Source organism: Meles meles, chromosome 17, assembly GCF_922984935.1.
Source record: "Meles meles chromosome 17, mMelMel3.1 paternal haplotype, whole genome shotgun sequence".
In the NCBI taxonomy this organism is placed as follows: domain Eukaryota; kingdom Metazoa; phylum Chordata; class Mammalia; order Carnivora; family Mustelidae; genus Meles; species Meles meles.
In genome coordinates this window covers 30,318,898-30,332,874 of record NC_060082.1, presented here as the reverse complement: position 1 = coordinate 30,332,874, position 13,977 = coordinate 30,318,898, and the positions used below count along the sequence as shown (strand labels likewise).

Genomic DNA, 13,977 nt, shown 5'->3' with positions numbered 1-13,977 from the left:
GAGGGAACTTAACCTTTTTTAGTGTATGATCTAATAACAGTCAAGCTCCAAGCACAGTATATTTTTATTACTAGTGCATGCTGTTTGCTCTTTGGTATGAAAATGTTGAATGTGTGTGTGTGTTAACACACGTTGGTCTAATTGAGAGTTGAAGTGACCGATGTTTGAGTTCCTGTTCCAAAATTTACTAGCTATGCCATCTTGGGGAGCTCCCCTTACCATTCAAGTTTCAGTTTCTTCACTTATCCAGGGGGGATTGTAGGGGAATCTGTGTCAGAAAATTGCAGTAGGAATTACAGGAAATAGTTCTGTAAAGTACGGACATGAAAATTACAGGGTATCAAAATTATGTGAACGTGAAGCTGAAAGGAGGTCAACAACCCTGTGAAGAAAGTACTACTTATTATTAATATCATCCCCATTTTACAGATGAGTAACCGAGACAGAGAGAGGGAAAGTAGTTGATGCAAAGTCAAAGTACAACTAATAAAAGCAGTAGAATGTTCTGATCTAGGCAGTCTGGTGCCAAAGTTCGTGTTCTTTTTTTTTCTTCTCCTTCTTTTTTACTTTTAAGATTTTATTTATTTATTTTAGAGACAGAGAAAGAGTGAGGGGAGGAGCAGAGGGAGAGGGACCAGCAGACTCCATGCTGAGCACAGAGCCTGACACAGGGCTTAATCTCACGACCCTGAGATGATGATCTGAGCAGAAATCAGAAGTTGACGATCAGTCAGCTGAGCCACCCAGGCGCCCCAGAGTTTCTGCCTTTTTTTTTTTTTCTTTTCTTTTCAGTGTTCCAGAATTCATTGTTTATACACCACACCATACCCAGCGCTCCATGCAATACGTGTCCCCCATAATACCCACCCCCAGGCTCACCCAACCCCCCACGCACCAAGAGTTTCTTAACCAACATACCATACTGCTTTTCTGTATACCTCACAGATGCTACAGAGCTTGCTTTCACCACAGGCCCTCAGCTGGGTCTTCGTGTAGAATTTCTGTGCATGACAGCTTCTACGGAACTTCTAGCAACACTAATCTCTTCTTTATGAGCCTAAATATATAAACGGCTTTGTTTTATTTACTTACAAGTTTTTTAGTGTAGCTTTGTAAACACGTAAAAATAAATTTAGATCATCAGAAGCATTTTAACATGATTATTACTTACGGTTATTAGATTATTTCAGCATTAAGAAAATGCTAGAAAGAAAAAAAAGGGTCACTCATAATGTAACCACCCTAAATCAACTGTTTCTGTTGAGTTTTCTTCCTAAATGCGCCGTTTTCTTAATTTTCTAAAGAAAACAATTCCTCTGCCACCAAAACACATTGACCTACTACCACAGATTTGTGCAGAAATGTGACCTTTGAAACAGTGATAGATGCCTCAAGTCATGATGCTGAGATCATGGTGAAAAAAAATTAAACAACATTCTTCCAAGGAAGGGTGTAAAATAACCCTATGGGCAGCTTAACACTCACCTACAGGAGAAAAACAGCTTGATTCACTTAATTCTATTTAAAAACATTCACGAAGACCTGATAATTGAAGGACAATCAAAGATGGGGGGGTGGGATTAGAGTCCCGCCCTCGCTGGTGATAAGAGGTGTAATTGATCGCCTATGGACACTGATGACTAAGCCTGGCAGAGGCTTTGCACTGTGCACTTTCACAGGTAAGCCGCGTGACATGGGTTCAGATAAGGTGGGAGGAAGGTTCAGCGGAGGAAGTGCAAAGGGAGTCGCATGGGCATGTGAAGCTGTCCAGATTCCACTTCTAGAAGGAAGTGCCTTACTTCTCAAGCAACTGTATTTGACCCAAACTCCTTCACAGGTTGAGACAGACACCTGCAGAGCCTCCCAGGGTTAGAGGAGCAGTGACAAGGAATTTCTGGATAAAACTTTAACTAAACTAACTAAACTTTAACTACTAAAATCCATCACCTTTTTCAGCCTCAACCAGAAGAAATACGGTACTCTCAAATTATTCAATAGAAAGTTCCAGGTTTGGGGCGCCTGGGTGGCTCCGTCAGTTTAGCGCCTGCCTTAAGCTCAGGTCATGATCCAGGGGCCCTGGGATCGAGCCCCACAACATGGGGCTCCTTGATGGGGAGCCTGCTTCTCCCTCTGCGTCTGCCTGCTGCTCCCTGCTTGTGCATGGTCTCTCTCTCCCCCTCTCTCTCTGTCAAATAAGTAAAATTAAAAAAAAAAAAAAATCCTGGTTTGCTTATAGAATTTTCTCAACTGCTCCATGATGCGTTCTTCTAGAACAAATGAAAATGTTTATGCTGAGTATTTTAAGACTAATAAATAGTAATACTCAATACGCCTCAGTCTGTACTACCAGGACCGTAGTCCTCACACATGAGCGACCCAGGCAGCAATTCTGTGTCAGCCTGAGCATGTATGTGGCATCTACACAATGCTTTATAGCATCTCTGCTAGACATGCTAAGGAATGCAAGGCCCCACCTGCTGCTCCTTGTTCCAATATTCTGGCATTTTCCTCCTGAAGGCAGCTCATGGTAAATGCATTTGTTAAAATAGAGAAGGAAGAAAAATACTAGACTGGTTTTAAATGAAGGGAATCTGCAGGGAACCGGTGCTTGGAGCTTGAAGAGAGAGAGGAAAAAGTTGGATAACATAGCACAACTTTTCTCAAAGGTCCTGTGGCTAACAAGGTACCTAGCACATCATGTTCACTAAATAAATGTCTGCAGAATTGAGTCCCTTTGTAGTTCACTGAGAATTAGAGCAATCGAAAGAATTCCACTGCAGGGTGCCTGGGTGAAGGCTCAGTGTCTGCCTTCAGCTCAGGTCATGATCTGGGGTCCTGGAATCCAGCCCCATGTCAGGCTCCCTGCTCAGCGAAGAGGCTGCTTCTCCCTCTCCCTCTCCCTCTCCCTCTTGTGCTCTCTCTGTCTCTCTCTCCCTTCATCTCTGTCTGTCTCTGTATCTTTCTCAAATGAATAAATAAAATCTTTAAAATAATAATAGTAATAATAAAAGATAATCCCACTGCAACTAACAGTCCAGGGCACCACTACCTAGAACTGAAAATGAGGATTTGGTGATTCACACCAAAATTTCTTACTTAAACCTAAGGTCAGCTATCATGCATTCATTATGTCTTTTTAATCAGCCATCATATAAGCATATGTTAAATCTTGTTAAGCAAAAAGGAAGTAATGATTATTGTAATATTATTAATAATTTTAGTAACTTACATTAATAATTAGTGTTAACATTATCATAACATCTGGATTATAAAATGAATTCTGTATTTTTAACATCTTAGAATTATGAGAAGAATTTGTTTCTATCCAGTATTTTAAAAATACATGTACATAAAACCCATCTGTGTATATATATACTTACATACACATATAAAATAACAATGGAGTACTTTGAAGTGGGATTGCTTTTAGTATTTGCATATTGTAGCTAATTAACAGCCACTGTAACATCATCCTAAGGGAAAGGTCTACTGACAACTTATTCATTATCTTCTATTATTGTGTATCATATTAAAATGACAGGCATCTTACAATGTACAAGTCATCAAAAATTTCAGTTATTAGAACTAAAAGCAATTTAGCTAAAACTGTTTCTACCTTCATGATGAGTGAAATTTATCCAAAGGGGACAGCAGCTTATAGTATTTCTTCAATATCTGCCTTGAATTTAATGGCACAAAGATTACATGTAAGAGAGCAATAAATTAATTTTACTAAGTACATAAAAGACAAGGCCAGCTGCTCCTGAAATGAGCACAAACTCTGCATTCAACAATGAAAATATAATTATGTTTGTAATAAAATGTAAGGAAGTTGCAGATCTGTGTGCTGTTCCAGGAATAAATCACCCATCCTCCTTCGGAGCTCTGCAATTTGATAAATTATCCTTGAAGGAAATGTTATCGGAGCTCCCATTTAATAAGCATGTTTGAGCTTTCAAGTTAGCATGTAAATAAATGTGTAGCTATAAAGTTGTTGGTATGCCAATTGATTTCCTGAAGTTCATCTCACTAAAGGTCTCTCACGAAATAGAATCTTAGGAAACAATTTCAGTTCGTTTCCGGTATTGTGCATGTATTTTCAGGTATAAAGTTCTAGGACTTGAACTTAGTGTTACACACCTGTTAGAACTGCACACATACCAAATTGTAATGAACCAGTCTTCTTTCAAAAAGTCGGTTCTGGTGAATAATGTACTACATTTTCAAGCATGACGTTCTAGCATTTGAATTTCTGGCAGACTTGTTAGAACTATACACTTAATCAAAACTCCATTAACTTCATACTACGAAGAATTAATACCAGCATATTTGCAGCTTATTTTAGTGCGCTTTCCCGGTTGAGGGCTTCACTTGAGATTTTTTTTTTTTTAAATTTTTACTTATTTATTTATTTGACAGAGATCACAAGTAGGCAGAGCAGCAGTCAGAGAGAGGGAAAAACAGGCTCCCTGCTGAGCAGAGAGCCTGATGTGGGGCTGGATCCCAGGACCCTGGGATCATGACCTGAGCCGAAGGCAGCACTTAACCCACTGAGCCACCCAGGCGCCCCTTCACTCGAGATCGTGCTCAGATGTGCTGTGTACATTCTGTGCTGCAGCTGCAGTGCATTCAGCAGCCGATTCCCGACTTAAATTGGTACTATTATTCCAAGTATGCTCATTTCCTGATCATCACAGAAATGGGAGGCACCTTTACTATCCTCTAGGTTAACTGCTTAATTTAAAGATGAGGGCACCAAGGGATGGGGACTCCCTAGGACTTGCCCAAGATGCTTCATTGGTAAGTGGCCGTGTTGGCCCAGATCTCCTGTCCTGTCCCAGTTTTCTTTTTTTTTTTTTTAAGATTTTATTCATTTATTTGACAGACAGAAATCACAAGTAGGCATAGAGGCAGGCAGAGAGAGGGAGGAGGAAGCAGGCTCCCTGCCGAGCAGAGAGCCCGATGCGGGGCTCGATCCCAGGACCCTGGGATCATGACCCGAGCCGAAGGCAGAGGCTTTAACCCACTGAGCCACCCAGGCGCCCCCTGTCCCAGTTTTCTTCCACTCTGTGACCCCACAGGGCCTTCCTGCTGTCATTCACGCACCGATCCTATTTGTCTCTGTAGGATTCCTTTTACTACCTGGGGGATAGGGAGAGCATGGATAGTTGCTAAGGAATTGAGAGCTCAGGCACCACTTTAAGAAGAATCTCCCGGACCAGAAAGATGTCACAGAACTGGCAAAATGGTGGTTCAGACCTCCCTTTGCGGGCCACACTGACCGCTCTCACATACTCCAGTGTCCCAGCTGCTTGTCCTCTCTGCGTCTGGCTCAGCTTTCGGGCTGCCTGGGTCCTGGCCCTTTCACACACTCTGAAGCAGAAACCGAAGGAGTTCTTAGAAACCCTTGATGTTTAAATTTAGTGGACAGATGCCAGCACATGGACAAAAGGCAGGGAGGACAGTGCTGTGCTTGATACAACAGCAGACCTAGAACACGCATTAACTGCGCCTTTTTCATGCATAGTTGACTTTATATAAACTGATTGACACCTTTGGGGGTCGTCTTTCCACTGACTCTTAATTTTTCTCACTCTTAAAAAAAGGTTTCTGTACACCCAGTATTCTCTAGTTAAAGCTGAAAATTCAACTCATCATATTTACACAATAAAAAAAAATCCATTCTGCCTTGTTTTTAATTGCAAATTCTACTCCGGGGACTAGTTCTCCTGCTTAGGAGGCAGCCCTGTGCCTTCTCGTAGAGAAGCAAGTGCAGTCAATTATGGTAATGAAATGTCAATAAATATAAAAATTTAATACAGTCTGCTCCGGGTGAGTGGCAGATGAGGACTTGCCTCCCAGACAAATTTGCTGCTGCTGCAAATATTAAATGCACCTAAAAGAGTATCTGTTTGCCTGAGAGCTCTCCAGTACAAAAAGGATGGGAGCATCAGATACCAACTGGGTTTTCCCATTATGCTATAATTGGAGCCGCAAAGCCAGTACCATCATTGACAGCCATCCCGACATCTTAACTTATTATTATAAGCTGAACTTTTTATGTCCCCATGAATAATCTAAGATTGGCGCATTGCAGCACCTTTTTTTTTTTAATGGAGAAGACAATAAGCCTTTTTTGTTACATTTTCCATATCCAGAAATGATTCTTCTTAAGATGATTGCTGTCTTTAGAGAGAAATACATTAATAATCTTATGAGGAAAAATAGTGGTTTTTGCTTTTTAGTAAGTAACCTGAAGAAGAACCTGAATGCGAGTCTTTCCTCCTTCCCAGGCCTGCATTCTTGGATAATGACTGCTTTCAAACACAGTCTCTTAATAAAGTAAAAATGGAAACATACCTCTTTGTGCCTTCACTTTCTCATGCACTGGTTAATTCATCTTGTGCTCTTAGAAAGCTGTTCTGGATTCACTTTTTATGGGTAGTATAGTTTTCTTTAAACTTATTTGAGACCCACTTAAATATGTTAACCTTAAATGAAAATGTAATTTCACAATAGAAAAAAGATGAAGGTAGAAACTAGGTAGCCAAGATCTGTTCCCTACAAAGCTTATCAAAATGATTAGATGTATCAGAATAATTAGGATCCATCTGCGAGTCATAGTATGTCTCAAACTGTTTTTTCGGGGAGTGTCCCCGCTGTTACAAATCTGTAATGCCATCTGATTTTACCCACGATTCCTAAAAGTTTCAGTAAAATATTTGTCTCTGATTTTTGTTGTTTGTGTGTTTTTGATTCTGATAGTCGCTGAAACCAGTTCTGTGTTGCAGGTGGACTATTCCATAATCGCATCCCAGGCCGGGGCCACCCTCAACAATCTCATGAGTCACGCACAGGACTTAGTGGCAAAGCTACGCTCTCTGCAGTTTGATCAACGAGAGTTTGTGTGTCTGAAATTCTTGGTGCTCTTTAGTTTAGGTAAGGAATCCTTTTCTCATATTCTGTACAACCAGATGTGACCGATGGTGCCGAACTTCACGTGTGTTGAAGTCAGTACATGCTTTTTTCTACCAAGATACTGCCCTCCTTTTCAAATGATGGAATTGTCAAATGTGAGTATATTACGTATATGTCTCTGCACGACTCATCCCCTGTGAGTAGATGGGTTGGGACATGGAAAAGGCGTTCTTAGACTGGAGTCCTGAAGTTTCTCCCATAGCGGACATAATGAGAAGGCAGCAGCCGTAGAAGGCTGTGTCGGAAGGCTGAATGGAGATCGCTTAGGAAAGACGTATGGGATCAAAGTGTAGGCACCCTTCTGTTGATCGTTTCTGTGTGTCTTTCGTTAGAGCTTGCAGACTACTGCTGTTTTTATTGTAAAATATGGATCGTAATTAAAAATCTGTTTCTTAAATCTCGATCAAGATTAACCAGAGAATGTTTATAACTAGATGCATCACTATGCAAGTATAAAAGATGATGGTTGTCAAGGGGAAAGGATGCTTCTTTAGGAAAGCTTTGGGGAAGAAAGATAACTAAGCAAGACAGATTGGCTAAATCAAGGTTCTCAGTGAGTCAGTTGAGAAAAATCACCACTGCTTGGAATAAAAAAAGGATTAAGGAGATGGATTTTTATTGACTTCAAAGGAACAGATTTTTCTGCCTGTCCCATACTTGATTTCTGTATTTTGTTGGCTTAATAAAGCCAACTTAAATAAACGTTTTGCCAAGTCTATTTATTACTTATTGGCAGACAGCTGAGGGAGGCAACTTCCCCTGAATGAAAAAAATGCAGAAATCAGATTTACCAACATATGTTTTTTCTTTAGTCTTCGGTTATAAGATAGTTGTGAATTCATAGCCTAAGAAATAAAACAATAAAACAAACTGCAAAGTAAAACAGATGTGTCTACTCTCCAAATCTGGGACTTTCTCTTTAAAATTCCTCTTGACAGCACTGCACAACTGTTGCTAATAAAGGGATAGTTTGAAGTAATAGAACCAGAGTTAATTTTTCACATGTAGTCAACATTTAAAATAAAGAGAATGTTTTCATATTTTGGAAAATGTGATAAATATAGCAAAAAGAAATGTTACTGAAAATTCAAAAAGACAACAGAATTTCATAGATGTAGTGTTCAAAGGTTTACAATGCCAGGACTGGATGCTCTGTGGTTTCTGCATTAACCATTCTAAGTAGGAAAGTTCCATTCAAGTGAGTCGACATCTTCTACCCATGAACAGTTTTTGGAAAATCAAGAGGAAGATAGCACAGGCGTGCGTGCTCTAATTTCACAGGCCATTCTGGTGTATGGCAAGATCTTAGTCTTTTCAACTGGCACATTTGATCAGTAATTAAATGGAAAAAGTGGCAATATTTGTGTAAGGAATCTTAGAGCATCTTAGTGATTAAAATATTTAAAGAGAGTCATCTCACTTCAGTGGTATTTTATTTTATTTAAAGATTTTATTTATTTGAGAGAGAGAGAGAGAGCATGAGAAAGGGGAGGGTCAGAGGGAGAAGCAGACTCCCTGCCAAGCAAAGAGCCTGATGGGGGGACTCGATCCCAGGATTCCAGGATCACGACCTGAGCGGAAGGCAGCGGCTTAACCAATTGAGCCACCCAGGTGCCCCACTTCGGTGGTATTTTAAATTAGTTGAATAACTGCATTTCATTTGAAGATGTACACATTAACTATGGGCCATGTTTTGTTTTCCTCCCTTTTATCTTACCTTCATCTTTTTTCAAAATTCCTGTGTTTTCTGCCAACACTAAGGAAAGAGGAGCTGGGTTCTGAAGTGCTTTCAGTCCTTGAACCTCACAAATTATCCTCCTTAACCATTGGGCCATCTATGTCCCAGAACCTCAGCCACACATCAATACTCTTATTTGAGTGTGTTGACTGTGTCTGGAATTTGGGGACAACTGAATGACTAAACTCACTGTCCCTTAAACTGCCTTGTTTATTGTTTAAGGAAAAAAAGAAAACTTAGCTTTCGTATCAGAGGCAAATAGAGTTTTGGTCAAGTTTATTTATCTATTTTATTTTTCAAGCGTTTATTTTTAAAGAAGCAAGAAGATGGTAGCTGGCAGTAATGTTCTGGTAGTTTCCAGTTTGCAGGTGGGAAGTATTTCCCCCCAGAGAAACATTAAATTATCTTTTTTGTGCAGCTTTATTATGGTATGTGGGTAATCAACTTTTAGGTACCCAGGCCAGTCCTGAAACACCTGTTTCGCCAGTAATGGGAATGAAATCCTAGCAGAGCCCCCCCTTGAAAGCTGAGTCCAAGTCCAGAATCGGTACCTGGTGTGTCAAACCCTCATGAACTTTGCACACCCCTTCCCATCCAAGTCTGAAAACCAGTGCATTCTGATCCCAGCCCAGCATTGAGCCTCTCTGATCCTAGAGGAAAGTGAAGACTTTGTGAACGGATCATAGGTCCGGGGCTGCGTTGAGAGAGGACTGTAGCAGTGTTCTTTTGGTGGGTGATGACCCCATGTTTACCAGATGGCGCTGGTGAGCGAAAGTAGGATGTGAGCCCTAGCAGGTACAACAATCAAAGCCAGATTGGCTGGTGCTAAAGCATGGAGGCAAGGGAGAGCAAGATGAGTTTGGGAGCCAGTAGGAGATCAATATGGCTTGAGGGAAGCCTCAGTTATGGCCAGAGGCGTGGGCAAGAGGCTGATCACAGAGGACCTTAAGGCATTCAACAAATGTTTGCTGAGCACTTTTCTGTGTCAGGTGATGAGGTAGGCGCCCAGTATGGTGGTAAACCAAAGTAGGTACCATGATCTTCATCCTGTAGGCAGTTAGGAAGTACGGCTGGATTCTTTTAAAAAGGGGGTGAGGTGTGGGTAATGTAAGGTGATTTGCGTTTCTGGTAGTGATGTGGAATGTAGACTGGAGACGAACAAGGCTTTAAACTCTGTTCAGAGTTGGTTTTAACACTCCGTGGAGATAGGAATGCGCTGACATGAACAAGATAACAGGATGCAAACCGTGTGCAGAGTGAGGAGGAAGAAGGGCCACATGAGTCTTAGGTTTCTGGGTGCTTAGACCAGAATAGAAGACTCTAGAGGAGCAGTAGACGATTAGTGGAGCCAAATCAAATTCTGGTAGAAACCGTCCTCCTCCTAAACGTCATTCTTCACTAAAGCTGAGTCCTGATTCCGTGAAAACCTAATGACACGACTAACCTAAATGTATCTTTCACTAGAAATTTTCCATTCCACTGCCTGATTTCTTTTTTTCTTGTGCAAGTTGTATCCATCCAAGAACAGATATCAGTTAGTTAAGCTGTTGAAAAAAGAAGTTAAAGTAAAAAATGTCCCCTCTCTCAGAGTATTTCTGTATATAATATAGTAGGCTCTATGGTCCCAGTCTGCTAGTAATGTTTTCTTAAAATCCTGTTAAATTTATATATATATATATATTTTTTTTTTTTAATTTCCTTAACCCTGAGATGACATAACTTGAACCCGTTGATAATTTGGCAAAAGAGGAGATATTCTACATGGGGCATTTAAAACTGATGACCCAACAGAAGATAAAATAAAATTTTTGATGTTGATCTGTTGGTGTGTACTTCCACCTTCTAAAAAGGAACCCAAGTGACTGATGCAAGGAAATTTGCTGTCTGTCACCCACAATGCAGAAATAAAACTCGTAGAAGTAGTATGTGGAATCATGACCCTCAGATAATGTCATTATTGCATGGGTTCCAGAGATGAGCAGAATTCCCACTGACATGATCTGAAGACAAACGCAGAACTGGGAAACAGTCCCCTGGTTTTGGACAGCATATCGTCACTAGTGTCCTTACATGTTCAAGTCCATCAGGAACATCCATGAGGCTTCAGTGCTCATAGCGACCGGGTAATCAGAATGTGCCATCTGAGATGTTACTCCGGCCTTTGGATTTTCTTGGCCTCAAGACTTAATGGCTGGATGCTGCTGGACTCTTGTTAGATCCCGCGTGGCAAGAGAAAGTACTAGAGGCATCCTGCATGCTATTTCCCCTAATGAAGGCCCTTGATTTGTTGTAAATTATTCTCTTCTTTGTCCAGCCGGTGTTTCTCAAGGCACTGTTTTATATTCAGCTGAGTTAAAGAGATTGCTTTTCTCTTTGAGGGGATTTTCCCAGCCCCCAAAGTAGCTAAGGTTGCCCCAGGTATAGGCTCTCTAAATGCACTGGTAGGGGTGAATGATTCTGCACTGTTCTGCACTGTTTCTGGGCAGACCGTGCTCTGGACTGGGGCTCAGTTGGGGTTAGAAATTGTCCTTCATTTTTCTCTGTATTCCAGGTCTCAGGCACATTTCCTGGTATGCAGTAGAGGCTTAACAAAATGTTACTGATGAAAAAGGTCCATCCATGGTTTTACTTAATTTTAAATTCAAAGCAAAGCCTTTACCAGAGTGGTTTAGTGACATGTCATAGGATGTTGTCATGTCTCAAGGGCAGGATAGTTTTCTGAGAATAGTTTTTTCAGAGAACTCTCCTGTACCTCCTCAAAGTTAAATTATTTCTATTACCAGTTTGCATTCTCCCAGTATATAAGGGGAGATGCTCATTTATTAGCTCCTGGGGAAGGCCAACTTGCAGAAAGACTAGAAAGAATATTTATGGCCAAAACTAGGTAGGTGATAAAGGCATGTCTCTTCCAAGCAAATGCAAGGTCGTAGGCTGTCAGCCCATGTTAACTAACAGTAGTCGAGGAATGTTGTACAGCTCCTCCTTCATACTGATGGGAGCCTGTCTACACTAACTTGGCTGAACAAAATCGTATCTTTGTTCATTGTGGTAGCTCTTTGTGTCACACCAAATTTCCAAATTTGGAATGAGACATTGACTATACCATCACAGGTCCCACACAAGATTGGTCCTCATGGCAGCAGACCCGGGGAACATGGGTTGTGGTTGCCTTGGGGGATGGTTCTCCTGGGACAGCCACCGCCCTTTAGGTGCCGTCAACCCAAACTGCCACCTGAGCCTTCTCGGTAGGAAAGCACTGAGGGTGCAGTGGGCACAGGTCAAGAACAAAGCTGGCTGCAGAGCTGTTCGATTCATCTCCAGGTTGGGTTCAGGCATTCTTTAGTGTCAGACCACAACTCCTGTACTTTAAGAGAGTTTTACACCCCTTATCTCTAATGCAAATTACCATCCAAGCAATGGGTGAAATGTCCCAGGATAAAAATGGTGTATTTGTGATTTGACCCACAACTTGGACAGTGTTTCGAGAATGGATGAGTAACATTTTTAGGCCTTAAATAGACCTTTGAAATCATGATTTGGAAGGGTTCAGGAGATAAGCTCCTTGGGGAGAATTAGGAAATTCTGCCTTGAGGTAGAACTTTCCACTCTGCGGAAGGGCTCCACCTTCACTCTGCTCGTGCATTATGGTATTGACACCATAATTTGCACCATGTTTACTAGCTGGAAAATGTAGATGAGTTTAGTCTCTAGGGAGGGAATTTATTTTCAGCGGTGGGCTTTCCAGTAGGCTTAGTTTTTGATATAACAGGTGTTCTTTTCTTTATTTTAACTTTGACTCGTAATTCTGCTTTGCTGTTTAAATAAAGATCCGTCCCTTGTTTCCCCTTCCCTGAGCATATAATTTCTCTTGGTTTCCAGTGTCAGCCTCGCCAAGTCACCATCTTGGTGTCACGAGGTCGAGCCAGTATAGGGTTTTGTGCTCAGTATGGGGGTCTGCTTAAGACTCTCTCTGTCGCCCACTCTCTACGTCCCCCACCCGCCACTTTCAAATTAAATAAATAAAATTTTTGAAGACCCCCTGCAGAGCAGTTGGTTAGGCAAAATGCCAACAGGGAAGTGGGCTTCCTGTGACCAAGACCAAGTTAGCACCTCTGTGAGAGCTTAAGACTCGATCACAAACAATCCCATGTGGGAACTCTCATCCCCGGGAGGACTGGCACACATACACACTTTGTTTGGAAAATGAAGGCTTTATACATGGCCAAAGCATTGCAGAGTGACTACTGATCTTACATCTCACTTAGTAAGAGCCAACTGGGACCTGCAGGAACATTCCACTGCAGTCAGGAAGGGTGGCGTACAGAAGTTTCTGGGTTAGCACCGCCCAGAAAGCACAGCAGTTCAGTCCAGAGCCCTGGAGGGAAGGCTCTTTGCTTTTTTGCTCAATGAGAAAGACCATAATGAAGCTGCCACCAAGGCTGGTGTGTCCGATCCTGTGCTGAGCAAAGCCTGGCTGTACATACCGTCCTCATCCCATGTGCTTGGTTGTTAGCTGCCCCTGGGAAGGCTATCGTAGTCATGCAGAGGAGGGCCAAAACTGGTTGCATAAACTACAGTTCTGCCCTCGAACCCAGGTCCTGACCATTAGCAGGGCTTTATGGTGTAAATTACAACTGTGTTTTTCAAAATCCCACTTCCTAAGCAGAAGCACCTGATAATTTATGGGTTAGGAGGTGATCCTGAGAAAGAAAAGTCATCTGTGCTCTGGACTCCTGCACCCACCCTACCTGAGCTGCAGACCCCTAGCGGGATTTCGCGTGGATGGGAGCTCACGGTGGGCGTCCAGGTGCTTCCTCTGCTCAGCACTTCCAGAGTAGCCTGGAGATGTTCTAGAACACTCTGCGGGAGAAGGGAATGTAAGGTGTCGCAAAAAAAAAGAGGGTACATTTTTTTGCCCAGTTCTCCAGATTCCAAGCAGTGTGTTGGTCTGAGGGTTTTTTGTTTTGTTTTGTTTGTTTGTTTTTTTACCATCACACTGTGTCCCTGTTTGTGTAAGGGGTGGGGGTGGCAGAAGAAAGCCCAGCTCTAAGCAAAGCCACAGGAGCAAAGGGAAAAATGAATTTGCCTTTTGTTTTTTTGCCACATTAAATCCAGTGATTGAAAAAGATTTCCAAATCCAGGAGAGAAATCTGACCACGCTGATTAATCTCTGTTTGCAGTGCCTAAAGCAAAATGGACTAGTCCCTGTATAAATCAGAGAATGAGGGCACAGGTACGGTTTGCTATAAAGCAAACCTACA

At 41.8% G+C, this 13,977-nt stretch overlaps 1 protein-coding gene across 3 annotated transcripts in view; it reads left to right on the top strand.

Moving 5' to 3' along the window:
• NR5A2 (nuclear receptor subfamily 5 group A member 2) overlaps window positions 1-13,977 on the top strand; it is a 137,212-nt gene that overhangs the window by 77,691 nt on the left and 45,544 nt on the right. For all 3 annotated transcript variants that reach the window (XM_045983058.1, XM_045983057.1, XM_045983059.1), the window contains one exon: window positions 6,792-6,939. In XM_045983058.1, the coding sequence (XP_045839014.1) occupies window positions 6,792-6,939 (148 nt within the window). The remainder of the gene's footprint in view (window positions 1-6,791; window positions 6,940-13,977) is intronic.